The sequence below is a fragment of the Papilio machaon genome, chromosome 21 (assembly GCF_912999745.1).
Source record: "Papilio machaon chromosome 21, ilPapMach1.1, whole genome shotgun sequence".
NCBI classification, from domain to species: Eukaryota; Metazoa; Arthropoda; class Insecta; order Lepidoptera; family Papilionidae; genus Papilio; species Papilio machaon.
This window is the reverse complement of record NC_060006.1, coordinates 1,834,231-1,853,911: the sequence shown is the minus strand read 5'-3', so window position 1 is coordinate 1,853,911 and position 19,681 is coordinate 1,834,231. Positions and strand designations below refer to the sequence as shown.

At 34.2% G+C, this 19,681-nt stretch overlaps 4 protein-coding genes across 4 annotated transcripts in view; 3 read left to right on the top strand and 1 right to left on the bottom strand.

The window, feature by feature from the left end:
* Positions 1-4,140: 4,140 nt before the first annotated feature.
* On the top strand, positions 4,141-6,095 carry LOC106711081 (protein ABHD11; the record flags this gene model as incomplete). The annotated part of the gene is made up of 4 exons (XM_014503307.2): positions 4,141-4,169; positions 4,322-4,634; positions 5,098-5,462; positions 5,972-6,095. Coding segments are annotated over exons 1-4 (831 nt in total), but the record flags the coding sequence as incomplete, so codon positions are not given.
* A 367-nt stretch (positions 6,096-6,462) lies between these two features.
* Positions 6,463-8,357, top strand: LOC106711094 (protein ABHD11). The gene is made up of 3 exons (XM_014503321.2): positions 6,463-6,974; positions 7,118-7,485; positions 8,182-8,357. Exons 1-3 carry the CDS (start codon positions 6,540-6,542, stop codon positions 8,318-8,320), a joined length of 942 nt encoding a protein of 313 aa, XP_014358807.2. The 5' UTR covers positions 6,463-6,539; the 3' UTR covers positions 8,321-8,357.
* Positions 8,358-8,716: 359 nt separating this feature from the next.
* On the top strand, positions 8,717-15,075 carry LOC106711082 (splicing factor ESS-2 homolog). The gene is made up of 8 exons (XM_014503309.2): positions 8,717-8,929; positions 9,030-9,183; positions 9,375-9,509; positions 10,327-10,520; positions 10,889-11,062; positions 11,593-11,786; positions 12,430-12,558; positions 14,775-15,075. Exons 1-8 carry the CDS (start codon positions 8,774-8,776, stop codon positions 15,073-15,075), a joined length of 1,437 nt encoding a protein of 478 aa, XP_014358795.2. The 5' UTR covers positions 8,717-8,773.
* Positions 15,076-17,142: 2,067 nt separating this feature from the next.
* LOC106707467 overlaps positions 17,143-19,681 on the bottom strand; it is a 6,160-nt gene continuing 3,621 nt past the window's right edge. The window contains exons 4-6 of the mRNA XM_045683180.1: positions 19,224-19,460; positions 18,590-18,876; positions 17,143-17,671 (exon numbers count right to left, since the gene is read on the bottom strand). Of these exons, the coding sequence (XP_045539136.1) occupies positions 17,265-17,671; positions 18,590-18,876; positions 19,224-19,460 (931 nt within the window). The 3' untranslated portion in view covers positions 17,143-17,264. The remainder of the gene's footprint in view (positions 17,672-18,589; positions 18,877-19,223; positions 19,461-19,681) is intronic.

Here is a 19,681-nt window from a genome sequence, read left to right as displayed (position 1 = left end):
ATAAGACCGAAGTGATACATACACGATAGATCTGGATTCTTTACTTATCCTTAAGTTATGTACAAATCGATATTGCAGTCGTCCATGGCTAATTGCGCCAGTGGAAATAGGATTTCGTTTAAATCAACCGTTCTTTGTTTTTTTTTTAGTTAATGCTGATAAAATTTCTTATTGAAAGTGAAATAGAGAAATAGTTAAATATGACCGAAATTAATGGCCATTACCTGTTCATTGTAACATGTATTTTGAATAAATAATGACTTGGTTGAATAGTTAAGGTTGTTTATACATTCAAATATATGCGTTATATTGTAAATAACGGAATTAATGCAGTTCGAAGGTCAGTAACAAATACTGTTCGTTTTTTTTATTTATTAGGAAATTATAAATTTTAATTATCGATAGAATACTAGAGAATTTGTGCGTAAAATTAGAAAGAGACAATGTAATTTGGATGACAATCCAGTTTTTTATTATAGAGTTACATAGAGAAACCTGTTTAAGAAGGGAATGACGAATTCTTGATCTATCTGAAGGATGAAAAGCTCCAGACGGTGCGCCTACCCTATATAGAGTCGGATAGGATAGGGAGATGATGAGTTCTTAGAAAAACCTCCAAATTTTTTATAGCGATATCCGCGAGCGGCTTTAAAAAAGCGATGAGATCGCTTTCCATAGACATCCATCTACAATACCTAAATTAAAAGGATATTCTCTGTAATACAAGGGAATCGTTTTATGCAAAATGGGGAAACCAGCTGGAGATTGTTAATATTAATTCATCCGATCCTCATGGACATCTGCAACACCGGAGGAACCGCAGCTATATGACCGGCTTTATTGAAGGTGTACGCTATATTCTCGAAGGCACCTAACTGGTAACTGTTTGGTAATGCCCTCCATAAGTTGAATCTTAAAATATATTAGCGATGAATGGACAATCTCACTTCTATAATATTATAAATGCGAATGCTTGGATGGATGGATGGATGTTTGTTACAAGTTATCCAGAACGGCTCTACGGATCTGGATGAAATTTGGCATGGATATAGAATATTGTTTGGAAGAACACATAGGCTACTAATTAAGTTTTATTTTAATTCCGCGCGGACGGAGTCGCGGGCGACAGCTAGTTATAATGACATTGAAAACTTGACATTATGTATAAAGTAGCTGTTACTTTCTGTGTCGTAGAGAGTATTTGAACATGGCCTTAACTGGAACGAACTTTCGTTGTTAATTATACCGCTTTTCTCAACGCAATGCCGTGCTACTTTTAAAGAATCTTAATATGTGCGTACTGATCTCAGTTATGATTGTTAACTCATATTGTTTCATTGGTGACTAAATTCATCGGAGATCTGTCAATGGTCGTTACAGGATGTCACTAACATTGCGACTATTAAGAGGCAATTAATTGGGTAAATAACGAAAATACGTAACCGATCGTTTGAGTATTATTTTGTAATGTTTGACATTGTAAAATAATTAATAGCTGCATTCATGTAAGTTAGGAATTCAAAAAAAAAAATAATTGGCAGCATGTTCTTCAAGCCTTTAGCAAAGTGTTAAATGTATATTTTTTTATATTTAAAAAAATCAACACGTCAAAAGTGATTCTGTCAAAAAATGTACGAATTTTCGCATTATTTTAAACATTTTTATCAAAATTATGTTGCGCGCTGTAAGATCTTGTAAATTTTATCAAAATGTTAATTGGCTCGATGAAAACATATTTAAATGCTCTTATAATTATGTCAGATATGCTGTGAATTTATCGTACAAAGTGATACAACAGATTGTAGGTACACCGAGCGACATACCGCCGCCTCTTTGCATATTGCACGATCTGTTGAGTAATAAAAAGCAATGGAATAGCATCGGAAAGACAATAAACAATTTAACAAAACGGCCAGTGGTCATAGTCGATCTCAGAAATCACGGTATGAGCCCACACACGAGTTCACACAAGTACGAAGAGATGGCAGTCGATGTTGAAAATTTATTAAAAAAATTATCGGTAGACAAAGCTTTTTTCCTAGGACATGGAATCGGTGGAAAGACTGCGATGTGCTTAGCATTATTTTCGGTAAATTGTCACATTATATTGACATATAAGACAAGTTTTAACTTCAACATAATTACTTTTGCTTTATAATTTTGTGTTGAGTATTAAAATTAATATTCTTAACACGTAATAAGAATACTTATGATAATGGTGTTATTTAAACTTTGGAGTACACCTTTATTGTAAGTAGTTTATGGAGGGAAAAATGTTTTTTTTTTTAAATTTAATTTACGAACATATTGAGTATTTTTTTTGTTAATGTTGATACACACGTTGCATAGAGTAAAGCTAGCTTAACATTAACACCTTCAGTTTCATACTTATTCTTCATCTCTTGTGCCTACGCACGTTCAGAATTGCAAGGTATATATGCACAGAAACATCATCGATTCATCAAATAACCCTTTGGCAATTATCAGAATATTATATCACAGTCAGCTCTGCACTGAAATCTTTTCAGACTGTACAGTTAAAACTGATGGTGTGTCACTGGCGTTATACAAATAATGTCGTGCTTTAAAATATGTATATTACTATAACCTGAACTCATTGTATGCATATTTCTGATTCTAACTTCAATCGATTATAGCGGAATCTTTCTAGATTTGTGTTGAAGTGATTGGAAAATAATTTTCAATTATTTCGAAAAAAAAATTCATTAATTTTGGAACCAAGTCTGGAATATATGTAAATAATCGATCAAAAAACGAATTGTTCACCATAATAATCGAATGGTGGATTCGAAAAAAAAAACTTTGCGCATGTACTTTGAATAATTGGTCTTTCCAGCCTAAAGTGGTAGCGGGAATTATGATAATTGACGTTTCACCAGCATCGTCACCTAAACAATTTGACGAGCTATATTCAAATATATTTACGATAATGAAGAAAATATCTTTTAAAAATGAAACTAAACTGGTAGCGACCCAAGCTAGAATAAAGAAAGAACTAAAAGAGTCCTTACATGATGATATTGTTATGGATTTAATACTTTCTAATGTAGTCCTCAAATCTGATCTAACTATAGGCTGGACATGCAATCTTGATGTTTTAATTAGAAATTTTAATAATATGACCTCCTTTCCGAAAAAGTTAAAAGGCAAAGCGTATTATGGACCGACGTTATTTATTGGCGGCCAATTATCGGAATATTTGCCGTAAGTATTACATAATTTTTTTTTTAATCAGTGCATATATAAAAATTCTACACTTATTGAGACTACTTCACTACTTCCAATACGCCGGCGTATTAGTAGATCCTCCGACAATATTCGTTACCACACAGAAAACAGGCGTGAAGTGGAATCAATGACCCGTTTCGTTTGATGAGAGTGTTTGTCGGAGACCTAATTTAAGTCCACGTTCCGTTCCCACCTTATTATAAGGAATTTGATGAGGTCAAGTGGATTTGGCAGTGGAAGGGAAAATATCCTATTTCTATGCGTGTTCCTTCGTTGATAAAAGGTAGACATGGCAATTACAGTTGTAGATGGGTCTGTATGTAATTGGGTTGGCCGCATGCTCGTTTGCCTATTTTTATTATAAAAAAAATGGTTATACTAGCTCTGCTGGCAAGACTTCGTCCGCGTGGAATAGTGTCCTTGGGTAGCATTTTTTAACTTTGTTATGACTCCGTCAATGTTACATCAAAATCGCTTTAATGTAATGTCTCTAGTTGCAAACTTAGTAAACATTCACATAAACATTACATATTCTTATATATTTTCATCCCCTATACCCCATTGTTATTTTACGCCCTTTAGAATTGTTTGTTCAATTTCAGACCGGACGATTTGCCAACAATTCGCGATTTGTTTCCTGAAGCGGTCATTACGTATTTGAGAAGTACAAATCACTTTTTACATTTAGAAGATACAAGAGGTTTCCTTGAAATAATTATACCTCGTCTTAAATAATGGCCACACAGAGTGGACCACACTCGTAAAGGCTCAATGTGGCCAGTTTTTACCAATTTTCTTAAAAAGTTTGACTGAAGTTTTAGACGTGAAATATATATAATAATAATAAATAAATATAATTTTTAATTTTTATTGTTATATCTAGGGTAATATATGATTAAATATAAAATAAATATCAATATGCTTAATGACACTGACATTTTAATCAACGTCATTTGAAGGTGCTTTTCGCTTTCTAACAATAAAACATAATATTACAATGATATGGAAATATGCCATACAGAAAAAAATTACGATTACTTTTAAATATCCAAAGTAAAAATAATTTCATCAGATCAGTTGTTAATTTAGCATACAGAGTTCACGGTAAACAGGATCTCGATAATCCAATTATAATTCTTCATGGGTTATTGGGATCTAAAAGAAATTGGGAAAGTATGTCAAAGAAGATTGTTCATGTAACTAATAAGACTGTAATTGCTGTGGACGCTCGTAACCATGGTGACAGTCCTCATCATCACAGCCATACTTACCCTGAACTTGCATTGGATGTGAAACATCTTATGGACTCATTAAGTATCAAAAAGGCGGACATCATTGGCCACAGTATGGGAGGAAGGACTGGTATGGTTTTGGCACTCACAGAGGTTATTATTGTTTCTGAAAATTATATTATTTAGATTATTCAAATATATGTAACCGTGAGTTTCGACTGCCGAAACATTTATACAAAAAGTTAGGGCAGTCTCTTCTTTTACAATTATGTTAAATAGCCGTGGTTATTGTGTCATGAATGCACTCTTAAAACGTACACAATTGAATCAATTTCATAAAAGTTGCAGTATTTATATCAACTGTCATAATTCGATCGTTAATTTGCTGATTTGCAAGATTAATAATTAACTGATATAGACTAACTTTTATTCAGTAAAGGCCACGCATCTGCAGTTCCTCTAATGTTGTGGATGTCCATGGGTGTCCCAAATCACCTCAGTGTTCCAACGCATGATGCCCCCCTTTTCTTATTTAAAAAAAAAAAACAGTCGAAATCGATTCTCTTCGTACTATTATTTAATTGTCTTTAAATGTGTGATCACATTTTATTTTCAGCCAGCGATTGTATCAAAGTTAGTAGTGGTGGATATTTCTCCAATATCCACTGCAGGCATTTTAAATGATTTCATTCCAAACGTTTTAAAAACAATGAAAAGTATTAGCTTCGATGGAATCGATGATGTAAATAAAGCTAAAGCGTATGCCAAAAAATTATTGCAGTCTAAGTCACTTAATGCAGATACTATTGGTTTTATTTTAATGAATATCGGAGTCACGCCATACAAAACAGTGGGATGGTCTTGCAATGTTGAAGTGTTAAGTAAACATTTTACGGATATTGCTACTTTTCCTAACATGTCAGGGAAAAAGTTCCCCGGCTTGACTTTATTTCTCGGAGGCGGGGAATCACCTTATATCCCGTAAGTCAATGTTTTCTTCCAGTAATTTTTTTGTAGTTTCTTACACACATATTTCGACAAATATAAATTAGAAATGTACCTTTGTTTAATACTAGCGGTCGCCTGTGACTTTGTCAGCGCAGAATTAAAAAGCTTCCTACCTGTGCAAGTCCTGTCAAAATCGATCCAGCCACACAAATACATCATGTGTATGAAATATGATTTTGGATGAACTTTGTTTTAATATTTTTATTAACTGACGCCCGCGGCTCTGTCTGCGCGGAATGAAAAAAACACTTATTAGCCTATGTATTCTTCCAAACTAAGATCTACATTTATTCAGCAAAGATCCCTTTAACTGTTACACACATGTTACATTTTTCACTTAGACCCTGAACTTCAGTAATAGATGGACTGGAAACTCAGAGGGAGGTGTGTTCACAATTTTTCGTCTATTTGTAATAGGCCCAGTTAAATTACTTAAAATCGTCTTTTAACTTATTAAAAACATGACATCTCTTATTTTACAGGCACGAAGATATGAAAGGAATTAAGACTTTATTCCCTAAAGCTGAATTAAAGTACATCGAAGACGCCGGTCATAATGTTCACGCTGACAGTCCCACGGAATTTTTACAAATTGTAACACGTTTTTTATTGTTGAATTAAAAAAGTGATTGTTATTTTAATTTTTTTACTATAAATTCAATATCGTACAAAAAATAGAGCACGGCAAAGCATCCCGGAGATTTGTGTTCATTTCTACATTAGTTGGTTCCTTCGAATGGTTTACTGTTATGAACCCAAATATAATCCTTCTGCTTTCTATGCTTTAAGTTAAGTTACTTCTTCCTGCAAAAATCTTATGTCTAATACTTTTTTGCTACATATAATTTAGAGAAGTTAATAAGGATTTTGGGTGGATGAATCGCTATAAAAGCTCTTTATCCAATCACCCAATCCCTTAAATTAAATCAAAAATCAATTGACACTGACAATGACAACTGACAGCTGACAATTTCAAAAAATGTCAAAAAAAGAAACGCAAATTTTAGTTTAAATTTATCTCATATCTTGTCTTTCTCTATAAAATACGAAATGTTTCTCAATAAATTATGCCATAAGAATATATTGCAACAAATAAAAATCCCATCGTTGTCACAAATAGCTATTTCAAGACCATCCTCTTCTACTGACTCTAGTATCTCCGAAACAGTAGACTTGGCTTATGCTTCTTATGAGAGTACATCAGATGAAAGCTGTTCTAGACCTCCTTTGATCATTCTTCATGGGCTCTTAGGATCGAAAAATAACTGGAATAGTATGAGTAAAGCAATTCACAGAACAACTGGAAGGAAAGTGATAAGTATTGATGCTAGAAATCATGGTGATAGTCGGCACTCATCGCAGCATACCTATATACATATGGCACATGATGTTATGAAGCTCCTAAAAAAATTGGACCTATCCAAAGTGTCTGTGTTAGGGCACAGCATGGGTGGACGAACAGCTATGGTTTTGTCACTACTATGTGTAAGTTGTACGTAATTTTTGACATTATCTTTATAGTTATAATTTCTTTCCGAATTTGATAAAATTAAAATTTCCATGGAAGTGCATATTTTTTTTTGTAGTATTATTTACCACAATTTTCCTAAATTATTTTTTCTTTTCAGTCTGACCTTGTATCAAGTCTTGTAGTGGTTGATATTTCTCCAGTGAAAACTAGTCCACAAATATACTCTATGGTCAGTTTATTTGATGCCATGTCTGGAGTCAGTATTAGATCTGGCATAGCAATGTCTAAGGCTAGGAAATTAGCAGATGAACAACTTAAGGCAATAATTCCTGATATTAACCTGAGAAATTTTCTGATAACCAACTTGGTACAGACTAATACTGGGTCTTACTCCTGGAGAGTGAATCTGCCAGCACTGAAAGATAATTTCCAATCACATATTTCTTGTTTCCCAAATAATTTGAAGGGTTTACAATATTGTGGACCGAGTCTGTTTATTGGTGGTTCACTTTCAGATTATATAGGGTAAGTTTGACCTTTTTTGATTGATTTAGTTTTTTAATTTTCTTTGTTTTACAAAGATAATCAAGTATTCAAACTTTCATGAGATATTATCATTAACTAATATAGGACACTGCTAAAACACTCACGTACATTTGTCTGGTGTCGGCACCAACTAGTTTTGATCTCATCGGAGGCCCTTCATCAGGGTGAGTGCGACTGGTATTGGGTGAGAGTGAGAGGACAAGAGTGAGGGACGGCCCGCGTCCGCGAAATAATAACAGTCCCACTCACCCTGATGAAGGGCCCCAAATGGGCTCGAAACTAGTCGGTGCCAACATCGGACAAATGTATTAATTTATTAGTTAATAATCAAGTATGTGGTTTCTGTTTTGTTACTATAAAAGTTGTATTGAGTTTGAAATAGGAAAGGTAGAGAAAAGGAAATTGGGAAAAAATATATGGAAGAAGTACAATATTACATTGAAACTTGATTCCTGATCATTTATTTTTAAAATTAGAATTACCGTTATGTTTATAATATATGAAAAATTATAGAAATTCTATTTTATTCTAAAAATGTACATAATTTTAAAAGTAATAATTTGGATGAGTCTCTTATGACAATTTGTGATTACTTAAAACATGTTACACAATATTCTTATACGGACATAAAAAAATCTCAATATTTTTCCATATAATTTCTTTATTCTTTTGCAGAAAGTATGACTTGCCAGAGATTCAAGAATATTTTCCCTTGGCAGAACTCACTTTTATAGAAGGAGCTGGTCATTGGGTTCATAGTCAGAAACCTGAAAAGTTTCTAGAAGTTGTTTGCAAATTTTTAACTGAGAAATAATAGTACAAAATCTCACTAGTACAATTTTTGTTATGTAGCTAGCTATATTTTGTAGAAATTTCATAGTTTAAAATATTATACAACGTTATTTGTTAGTAAATTGTGTTTTATTTATTACAATAAACAGTAAGTTTTTCTTTTTGCCCAATCTTTATTTTTATTTTATCTATTACTACTACATGAGAACGACTACAATTCATGTATCATGGGTCATGGTTCACCTTTGGCTCAAAAACAAAAGAACCCAGAGCTGTAAAATTATTGTCATAAAAAAATGACATTGACAGTTGACACATGTCAGAGAAGAATTGTGTTCAGGGAAAATGTTAAAAAACAGAAAAATAAAACGTTTTATTTTGTAAATAACAATATTTTGAATATTAACTTGTACTCTGCTCTGTAGTTAATCATTTATTTTTAATTTAATGTTAAAAGTACCACATTAACAAATAAATGGCGTCTGAAAATAATATCACAAAACCCGGGGCAGCTGCCTTGGAAAATATGGCTTTATTACAAAAAGAAAGTTCTGTCTTCAAAGTTCCAAAAGTGCCTAAGAAAAAACCTGCGAAGAAAACTGAAGTTTTAGACGAAGAGGAGTACGTGGAGGTAAAATAAATTACGATCTTTATATCTTTTTTAAAATCATTCATTGATATTCAAAGTAGAAGTAGAGATATAATTTATTTAACAATACATAATTTTACAGGGTATTGCAAAAATAATTCAAAGAGATTTTTTCCCGGATTTGGAGAAACTAAAAGCTCAGAACGATTATTTGGAAGCAACAGAGAATAAAGATTATGCAAGACTGCAAGAGTTGACAAGAAAATACAGTGGCAATAGACCTCCTACTGAGCCATGTAAGTCATTGACAACTAAAACGTAATTTTTAAATATTATGTAATGTTGATATTGATTTAAATCTGAAACATTATGTATATTTATTTGTAATCTCAGCTTAAAACATTTAATGCTACTATGATTTTCACATACTAAAAAGTTGGTTCAAAATTTTCGCTTCTTGTATTAATGTATTAATATTCTTTAACAGACAATTCTCCAGCAACATTCGACACTCCCGGTGCAGACAGACCTCTGTCACCATCAACTCCGATACAACCGAAAGAACCTGAGACAGAACAATCAACAGAAAAGTGTAGAGATATCACTGAAAATCACACCTTAGGTAAGTCTCAAGATTACATAAAAACAGTTTAAGTGTTTTGAACTCTAAATGTATTTACTACATTGAATTCATTTAAAATGATAGAATTATCAATACCATTATAAGGGAAAGGTGTGTCTCGGAACATAATGTTGTGGTTTTTAAAATGTAATGCTCATACCAATAACTGCTTTGACAGTCCATGTTGTAAAGAATATAGGGAAAGTAAGAAAAGAGTGAACGTTGTCAAAATAATGGACAGTATTGGAAAGGAAATGTTTCTTATTTGTATGTATGTGGTATAAGTTTTTTTTTAGTTCTACTGTGACTTCAGACGGTGGATGTAGTTGATATTAGAATTAATGTCATAACCGATTTCGAACGGAGCATCTTTAGACAGATATAGTTAGATGTATGAATGAGTGCTATCCCTCTGTAATTGTATCTGTCTCATACCATCCTTCAAGAAGCGAGCGTATCACCATCTCAAAGGCCGGCAACGCATCTGCGATTCCTCTGGTATTGCAGATGTCGATGGGTGTAGATGAACACCTTAGAGTTCCCGCTGCTTGTTTGTTGCCCCCTTCTCTTATATATACAAAACAAGCAACATATAACCTATGAATATACTTTCAAGATGTCCATTTCTTTCTCAAAGGTTGGCAATGGATCTATAGTTACACTAGTGTCGCAGATAATGACATCGGCCTGCAGGCGTTAATGTTTACCTCAGTGTGCACACCACACTTTTTCTTTTATAAAAAAAACAATTCTGTACAAATTCTCCGACAAGGGCAGGTTTATGATGACATAGGTGTGCTTGCATTGCTTTTTACAGATTCTTTCCTAGCAAAGCATACGAGTGAGGATAATGCGAGCTATGACCGCGTTATTGCATTAGAAGATAAAAAACGTGCAACAAAGTTAGCGTCGCAGTTTGAGGCGGAGGTGAAGTCTGCTGCGTTAGCTAACGCATCACTAGCGTTGCCCTCTATAGAAGAACAGGCGGACCAAACGGAGAGACCACATGAAGTAAGCAAATCAAGGTTTTTATTATAAAGTGTACATTTTTTTCTTCATTTACTAATAATGTAATATTTTCCAGCATCTGTGACTGTTCGGAATTTTAAAAAAAACTTAATAAGTGGGCTATATGTTCTTCCAGATTATGTTTTATATATGTCAAATTTCATTAAGATATATTGAGCTGTTCTGGAGAGACTGTCTAACATACATCCAAACATTTTTTAATATTATTAGTAAGATTATAAAACTGTCCAAACTAATCGCTGCTAGAAAGTAGTGTTTTTTTTCAGCTAAATAATTCTTTAAAAATATATAAGTAACTTTTAAATTTACTAAAATAAACAATTAATCTTATATATGTAATATATTTTCAGTTGGATACATGGAAATATAAAGCAAAGAACTACATAATGTACGTGCCCGCAGGGGCGGAGTCCCAGAGGCCACCGCCGAAGCCCGAGCTCCGACATATAAACACGAGGCTTAGGGCTCCGCCTTTCGACCACGTGAAGAACAAAGAAGCAATCACTGCCATTGCTAAAACTCAGGTAAACATATAAACATCAATGTTAACTATAACGTAAAATAGATTTTCTATATTTTGGTTAGAATTAAACGGCTAAAAAAATCATAATTATAATTTTTTTTTATTACTTGTGGATTTATTTTTACGTTTTTTTATTACATTAGAATCTATTATGATATCGAAAGAAAAACACATTGGTGCATGGTGGGATTCGAACCCAAGACGTACAGATTACAAGTCAAGTGCTTTACCTCTGAGCCACCGACGCTCAGTAAATTAATAACGACGCTAGTGTAATCTGTTGGTCAATATAGGTGGAGTGATAATAAACGGATTGTACTGTATATAATTTGCACCTTTATAGTCTGTGGGATCCATTTTTTAGTCTACGTTATTTTTCCCTAAACAATTTTTCATAAGTCACTAGTATGATAAAATATTTTGTATTGTCTTATTTCTTTTACAACGCGGTTTTACTTATTCTGTGAGCTGCGGAGACTTGGCTAGTGAAATCAGGTGCTTGTTTGTCACCATTTTAGAAATTTGTTTCAGGACGCGAGTATATCAGGTAAGATAGGTGTGGACGGGGTCAGCTTGTGCACGGAGAAGTCGGGCGAAGCGTACTCGTACGTGGCGACGCCCTCCCCGCGGCCGGGCGCCGGGCCCGACCAGTCCCCGCTCATGACCTGGGGAGAGATAGAGGGTACCCCCTTCCGACTCGATGGAGGGGACACACCATTACCAGCGTATGTATCATTTTTTTTAATATACAATCGTAAAGTAAATCATATTTTAGTTTTTCTTCCAGCTTATTTTGAATTTTCAAAAGAAATAATTTTAAATCAACTTAATTGATTTCATATAATATAAACGCGTAGATGCATAATATGGTGTAAACATACACATACATAACTCACGCCTGTAGACCAGAGGGGTAGGCAGAGATCACGGGCCTCCATTTTGGTGCAGCCAAATGAACCTCCGCAATCCACTTTTCTCCCGGGAATTTACACATATCTTTGAAATTTATTTTTGCTGATATGTGCAGGATAAATGTACATATGTAAATCGAAAATCGAAAACATTCGAACCCAGGACCTACAGATTACAAGCCAAGTGCCTAACTTCTGAGCCACCGACACTCTCGTATGATTTTTACTAAGAATTTAACAGCACTTTGTTACTTACAATCAACTTACACTGTTTTTAAATGATTATAAACTAGTTTTTGCCTGCTACTCCGTCTCTGTTATGCCAAATTTCAGCGAGATACGTTGAGTTCTGGAGTAATGTAACAAACATCCAACCAAACATTCTCATTTATATAAGTAATATATGTTGTGAAAGTTTAATTGTAAACCTGTGTGTGTGTGTGTGTGTGTGGAGCAGTGTGGGCGCGTGCGCGGCGTACCGCATGCTGGAGGGCGGAGCGCGAGAGCGGCTGGCGCTGCAGCTGGCGGAGCGCGCCGCACGTCGCCGCAGACCCACCACACCTCGCACAGCACCTCACACACCAAGGTATACTACTTTTCACATATCTCGGCAGCTCGGAACATCGCACCACTCATTACTCAGAACACAATCTTAGATATAGGGAAGGAAAGTGGAGAGAGGATATGCTCAGCTCAAGGTCAACCTCTAAAGAGATTAAAACGCACACTTCGCACACTTATTAGTGTAGAATTTCTTTGACACTTTTATTAATACATACTGTCATCTCTTTCATTTTCTTTTATAAAATAGAGAACAATATGTATTGTTAAAAGTAGCATTGCAGTGGAAATCAGCAGTTAAGTCATCACTATGGCAGACTCAGTATAAAATGGTTACTAAGGCCATCCCTGAGTGTAGTATTTATATTATTAATTAGAGCAACATAGTAACTTCCTTGTACCATTACTTTTTTGCGAGAGAGTAAAACTGATCACATTTCTTACGTAGTAACATATAATTTGTGAATTTTTACTTTTGGGAACACTATTATTTAGTGATGCAACGGAAGTGTCTTACCGGAACCAGAAACGGAAACAGATGTCAAAAATAAATTTTAGCAGAAACGGAAACGGAAACGGATGCGGAAACAGAAGTGTAAATAATAATAAAAAACATATTTACAAAAATTTTTTTTGGGTAAAAACAGTTTGTATTCGTTTTTAATTTATTAAGGCATTGGATATCGGTGTCCTTTAGCCTTCAATGTATGTATTTTTACTGCGCTGCAATAAGTTAAAATACGCGTTTTTTTTTTAATTTATTTTCAGGAAACAAAATTACACTATTTACAAATTAATGTTCGCCAAACCACTCGTGTTGACAGACGACAAATATATTTCTTTATTAATACATTCACTGCTGACCACTCGGATCCGAGTGGGCAGAGCTATTAGTAGCAGCGCCTCCCCCACGGATCCGAGCGAGGAGCCCGTTCACTTTGTAGTAGCCAGTAAGCCGCCGGCGTTTGAAGCGAGTCCATGTTGCTTTGTGTGGCCACTCTGGCAATATAGTCAACTAACGAAAAAGAGTATTAGTTTCATTCTTACAGTGTCGTAGTGATTAGTACCACGTTCGTACGGAGGCCAACATAAAAATATATTGTATCACATGAAGCTAAGGCTGAACTTTATGTTATGTATGTATATTTTTTAACTATATGTATGTCCTGTATGTGTGTGTATGTGTGTGTTTGTATGCGTGTGTGTGTATGTGTGTGTGTATATGTGTGATGATGATCCCTAGCGCTCAAACGCAAAAAATGTGTTTTTTTCTATTGAAATAATTATAATAACATTATTAATTTATCTACATGTTCAACATTCCCAGATACTAAATAAAAATTCATCATAAAAAGTTTTGGCTCCCAGCTGTTACATTTTTTTTATTTTGTAAACAGTGAATGTGTTAAGTATCAAATACACCAAATCTAAATTAGAAAAAGATATAATTATTAGGCGTCGGTGGCTCGTGGCACTTGACTTGCAATCTGCAGGGCCTGGGTTCGAATACCGCCATGTCCCGCAATGTGTATTTCGATTTTCGATTTACATATGTACATTTATCCGACGTTCTTACGGTGAAGGAAAACGTAGTGATGCTGCCTGCACATATCTGAGAAAAAATTCAATGATATGTGTGAAGTCAACCCGCTCTGGGCCTGTGTGGTTGACTATGGCCTAGTCACCCCTAATTTGGGGTAGGCTCCGAGCCCCTCAGTGGGGATGCATAGTGAGCTGATGATAATAATGATGATGATATATTACATGGTTATCACTTATTTAAAAGTACATTTAATAACTCGTAAGTATGAAATAGTCACATTTTGCCAGTTGTCAAATTTTATATGGACAACAACTAGACAGTTCACTCCAGCAAGAGAAACTGATTGTTTCAAACAGCAGCAGAAAATATTACGAGCTTAAATTCACAAAATAGCACGTAAACAAACAAATGCGACAAGTGCCGAAAGGCCGCGCACGGACTGCGCGTCTCGCGCCGCGCATTTTGATCTCTCAGCCGTCGCAAAGTTCCGTTTTATCTCCGTTATAAAAGTTGCGGAAACAGAAGCAGAAACGGATGTTGAAAAGCATGCGGAACTTCCGCACTTGCGGAAACGGAAACAGACATCCGTTGCATCACTACTATTATTGATTAAAAATCATTAAGATCCTAAAGTAAAGCAAATAATCTACTAAAAAATCATTATCAAGATGTTATTATTTTTTTTTAATATTCCACAGTTTCCGTACAAATACAGAACGATTGGCTAGTATGTCACCGGCTGCAAGGAAACTGGCAGCAAAACATCTGTTGTCACCCAGATTGAAGTTAACACCGAATGATATGGGCATAGCTCACAGCACCACGCCTAAGACGACACCGCACAGGACGCCGCTTGTGGCAACACCAAACGGCAATAAACTGGCAACACCAGCAACTGATAGTGTTGCCAGAAATGATACCCTCACAGATAATTTGCTACAAATAAATGTAGCTAAGCGTACACGATTAAAAGCTCAAGACTTTTTTAATACAAGCTGATTTGTATTTTAAATAAATTAAAAATATTTATGTATAATTTTTTTTTATTTAACCCATTTTAGCAATAATTTAGATAAATGTCTAAGTTAAATTATACCTGAAATCAGATAACATAATTTTATAATTTCTTGAATTTGAAATAAAATACGATCTGTTTCGTCAAATAAATTTATTTTATGTCAGTTATAAATTATTGAAGATCGTACAGAAAAATATTGCCATATGAGTAAAAACACTTACTTAAAATATTATACTATGTTATGTATAACTCAATAATATATTGCTAGGATACGATATCAGTCGCGTTATAATATTTTTTACAATTATATAAATAAATAATAATCTATTAATCTCAGTTAAAATTAATTTCTTCGGCATATAGATGCGTAATTTTGTATTTCGTGGTCCGTATTATCTCGGTAAAGTGATAAGCGGTTTACCGCTTTACGACCGTTTACGACTCAATGAGATGTTAAGTCATTTCCACAGGTGGGCACAGTTAATCGAAAAGTTAACTTCGTTAATCGTTAATTCGTTAATTAAAAAATTAACTTCGTTAATCGTTAAAGCGTTAAATTCTCGAAAATTTAACGCAAGTTAAAGTTAATCGTTAACAGTTAACCATATCAAAATAATACATACTAATTTTACACTTATGTCGCGACACTTGTTTAAAATAGTAATTTGACTATACATTCTATAACACATTAGTATTAGAGACAAGTATGAATGCATTATAGTATATTTGATTATGATTACGAGTGCTGAAAGCCTGTCTTTGCAAAGAGTTCCGACAAATGTCTACAAGTTGACAGTTGGAACAATTTGTAATGACAGTTTCGCACGTGTACTAATAAACAACTATTTTTTATACAGTTGAGACAGTTGATACAAATGAAGCAATTTAATAGAATAATAAAAACACAATAAACTCAACTAACTAAAATGTTTGGAACTAAAATGGCGCCAACCGTAAAAGAATACAAACAGATATTTTTTTTGTTTTCTTCACCCACTCTGGGTAGGCAAGGGGAACTATGCCCAAACAGCGAAGTCTTCGGTAGATTATTTTTATTGATATGAAATGAAAATGAAATTTAATGAGATGAAATAAAATGAAACCAACCTAATTCATTGAATCAAATTATTAAATCTGATATTGTAATAAATTAGGAGCTTCTTTTTAGAAATATTTGCATGAATCATAAAAAACTTCGTGGTTGGCTTTTTCTTTTTAATAGACATTATTTTGACAGTTGGGAAAGAGAACGCACGAGTTTGGAAAAGCTAAAGAAAAAGCACGAGTAAAAAAGTGTTCTTGATACTGTTGTTTAAAAAGTGGCGTATTGCAGGGACGAAGAGCGTTCGGAATGTGGGCTATTACATACTCGTGATTTTATAGACTCGTAATGAAATATACTATTTCGAACCTTCTTTTGATTTTTTCCTGTTGGTCACGTCTTACCCGGACGCTCTGATACATCACACTTGCACGCGAACTTCACATATATCAATTATCAACTCGTTCGTTCACCATTCGAGTCGCTGACAGTCGCCAAACATAGCTGAACTTACGAGCGTGGCGTGGCGCGTAATTTAAACAAAATGACAGCACGTCTCCAAGTTTCTAATTTAACGATTAACGGACTTTTATTAACGGAAGTTGAGTTTAACGGAAGTTAACAAAAGCGTTAACACTTTTTGAAGTTAACTTAAAAGTTAATTCGTTAAGCAAAATGTTAACTTCGTTAATTAACGATTAACGGATTAACGAGTTAATGCCCAGCTCTGGTCATTTCTATTTAGAAATTTTACTTATGCAGCTTTTTGAAAATCTTGTCACTGTCAACTTAACTACGAGAATCTAATAAACTTTTACGAATTTGAGTATTTATTGATATGCACAAAAAAATTATATCTAGCTTATGACTTAACAGAAATAATATAATACTTTTAAATAAAGTACATTTATAGATTTTTTTTAATAGGCAACATTTCTTTTCAAACGTCACTCTAACTGCGTACTTACGAAACACAGATTATTTAAATTAACTGCGGTATTAACAAACAGTTTATAAATAAAAACAAATAATACGTATTGAGGCATGTTTGTTCTGAATGCGATCTAAAAGTAGACTACTAAATCACTCTGAGTGCGACTTATATTTATTTTACATATTAATAATTGTTCACCATGACAAAACAGATAATGTGGCTCTATACCACGGTAACTCTTGCGGTGGTTTGTTATATTCCGCGTTTGGTTTTGGTTCTGTATTGTCGACAGGATCTTCGACAAATATATTAACTAAAGAAGCTTTTATACCGAATCTAAAGAAAGCTAAATAAGGGAAATATTTCATGAGCAATAAACTAAATAGGAAATTTAAATTTAAGTACAATTTTCCGATGTACGTCGAATAGAACGCATACAAGATACTGCTTACTGCTAACTTATATTTTGCAGCGAATGGTAGGTTTTTGTATTCTGGAATTGATTCAATGGTGTCATAATCCCGTAGGTAAAGTAAGCGAGGAGGTCGCTCGTTTATTCCCTCTATAGCTGGCCGAGAAGTAAATACTGTTGAATCTACGCCTGAAATTATAAAAAAAAAAACAATAAAAACAATTGCTGCTATTGTTGAAATAAATATGACATGAAGATTTACAGTAATATATGTTTTAATATGACTGACAAAAGGTTTTTTGCAGTTTGTAGTAACTTTGTGGCTTAGAGACTAAACGACTGAATAGATTTTGACGAGTAAGATGTTATTCGTATTATTTACTTCCCCGGATTGTAATAAGATAATACAGACAGTATTTTTATTTCGTTTTTATGTAACAACTAGCTATCGCCCGCGACTCCGTCTGCGCGGCATTAAAAAACATTAAGTAGCCTATGTGTTCTTCCAGACTATGATCTACATCTATGCCAAATTTCTTTGAGATCCGTAGAGCTGTTCTGGAGATACCTTCAAACAAAACATTCGCACTTATAATATTAGAAAGAAGTAAGATTGTTTCTATTTAACGTGGTAATTATTAATTTAATATGGAGTTATTAAGATAGGAATAAAATAATATTAGATAATTGTTTCGTAATGCTTTTATAATAAAAATAATAATTATGGTCAAAAGACATTTTCGTTTATTGATCGAGTACAAATATCAATTCATCGCTATCTCATCAGTAGATTATGTTTTCATTAAATTGATTACTTTTGAAGCAAATGGATTAAGAATGTTAATTGAAAATAAATAAGCAAAAATCTTAGATACTAAGAGAACTTATATTGGACTTGTTCGTTTTACTCTCTTACTTATCAACTATTTAAATTATAACAAGATTATAGGGGGGGGGGTCCATCTGAAGTGAAGTGTGAAGATGGACCCCCGACGGGTCCAAAACTAGTCGGTGCCGTCACCGGACGATCACACGTGAGTTAAGCCGTTCTTAATTAATTAATTATTATCTCACGAAAGTTTAAACAATTTAATAGTATCAACTCACCAATATCTTCAGATTTGCCTTTCAATTGTTCACGTAGTTTGTCTTGGAAGTCTGCTCTCTCTTTTTCAGTATAAACATATCCGGGTACATCTGCTAAATGTCGTGTCCAGTACAACAATGCAGATGTATTGACAGTCGGATTGACCGACCACATCCCCTCCAACATTACCCGGGCCATATGCTCGAAGTACTCCGGCACATGATCCAAGGAAGGCGTGAATACCCGCTCTAATAGTAGTTGGCACACCTGCCTTGTCTCTTGGTAGTTTTTACGACAGATATTGTACCTGTGTACAAATTATGTCATAAACAAAGGACAATTCAAATATTGCAAATAGTACCATGTAATATTTTGGATTATATGCTCTACTAGCTGTCGCCCGCGACTCCGTCCGCGCGGAATTAAAAACAAACGTAATAAGTAGGCTATGTGTTCTTCCAGACTATGATCTACATCTATACCAAATTTCATCGAGATCCGTTGAGCCGTTCTGGACATACCTTCAAACAAACATCCATCTATCCATACATCCAAACATTCGCATTTATAATATTAGTAAGATAGTGTAAAACAACTGTAGCTGTCTTGATATCACTTGATGTGTCTGATTTTGAAAAAGTTGATTGATCTTACCGATCCTGGAGTCCGATCATGCTTCCGATAACCCTCCAGAAGTGTACGTAGCTTTCCCAGTCGTCTGATTGCATTGGCCTGATGCTGAATTTGTCCGGTTTGAGTATTGAAAAGCCGATAAAACCGAACTGTGTGAGAGCCATGTCCCGTTGTGATACGCTGCCTATGCCCTTCATTTTGGCGGCAACGTCTGCGCGCGCGTGGCGACATCTTACAGTGTATAATGATCGCCAAGATCTATTGAGAGTATACGAAAAAAAGTTATAAAGACCTCTTAAATGGTGATGATATAATTTATTTACCTTTTCAATTAAACGCATAAATTATATAAAAAGGTAACGTCATTTAATCGATTGTGGCCATTATGGAATTTTCTTTTAGCTTTTTTTAAGTTTTAAGATATAGTGATGTGTATAAATAATATGGTTAACTATTAATTTGCATTAAAAAAAAAATGT

Excerpts from the sequence above, each read along its gene's own strand:
- LOC106711094 (XM_014503321.2), top strand. The coding sequence starts at position 6,540 with ATGTTTCTCAATAAATTATGCCATAAGAATATATTGCAACAAATAAAA. Across the intron at positions 6,975-7,117 it reads TGGTTTTGTCACTACTATGT|TCTGACCTTGTATCAAGTCT; the intron begins GTAAGTTGTACG and ends TTTTCTTTTCAG. Across the intron at positions 7,486-8,181 it reads TCACTTTCAGATTATATAGG|AAAGTATGACTTGCCAGAGA; the intron begins GTAAGTTTGACC and ends ATTCTTTTGCAG.
- LOC106711082 (XM_014503309.2), top strand. The coding sequence starts at position 8,774 with ATGGCGTCTGAAAATAATATCACAAAACCCGGGGCAGCTGCCTTGGAA. Across the intron at positions 8,930-9,029 it reads ACGAAGAGGAGTACGTGGAG|GGTATTGCAAAAATAATTCA; the intron begins GTAAAATAAATT and ends ATAATTTTACAG. Across the intron at positions 12,559-14,774 it reads ACAGCACCTCACACACCAAG|TTTCCGTACAAATACAGAAC; the intron begins GTATACTACTTT and ends AATATTCCACAG.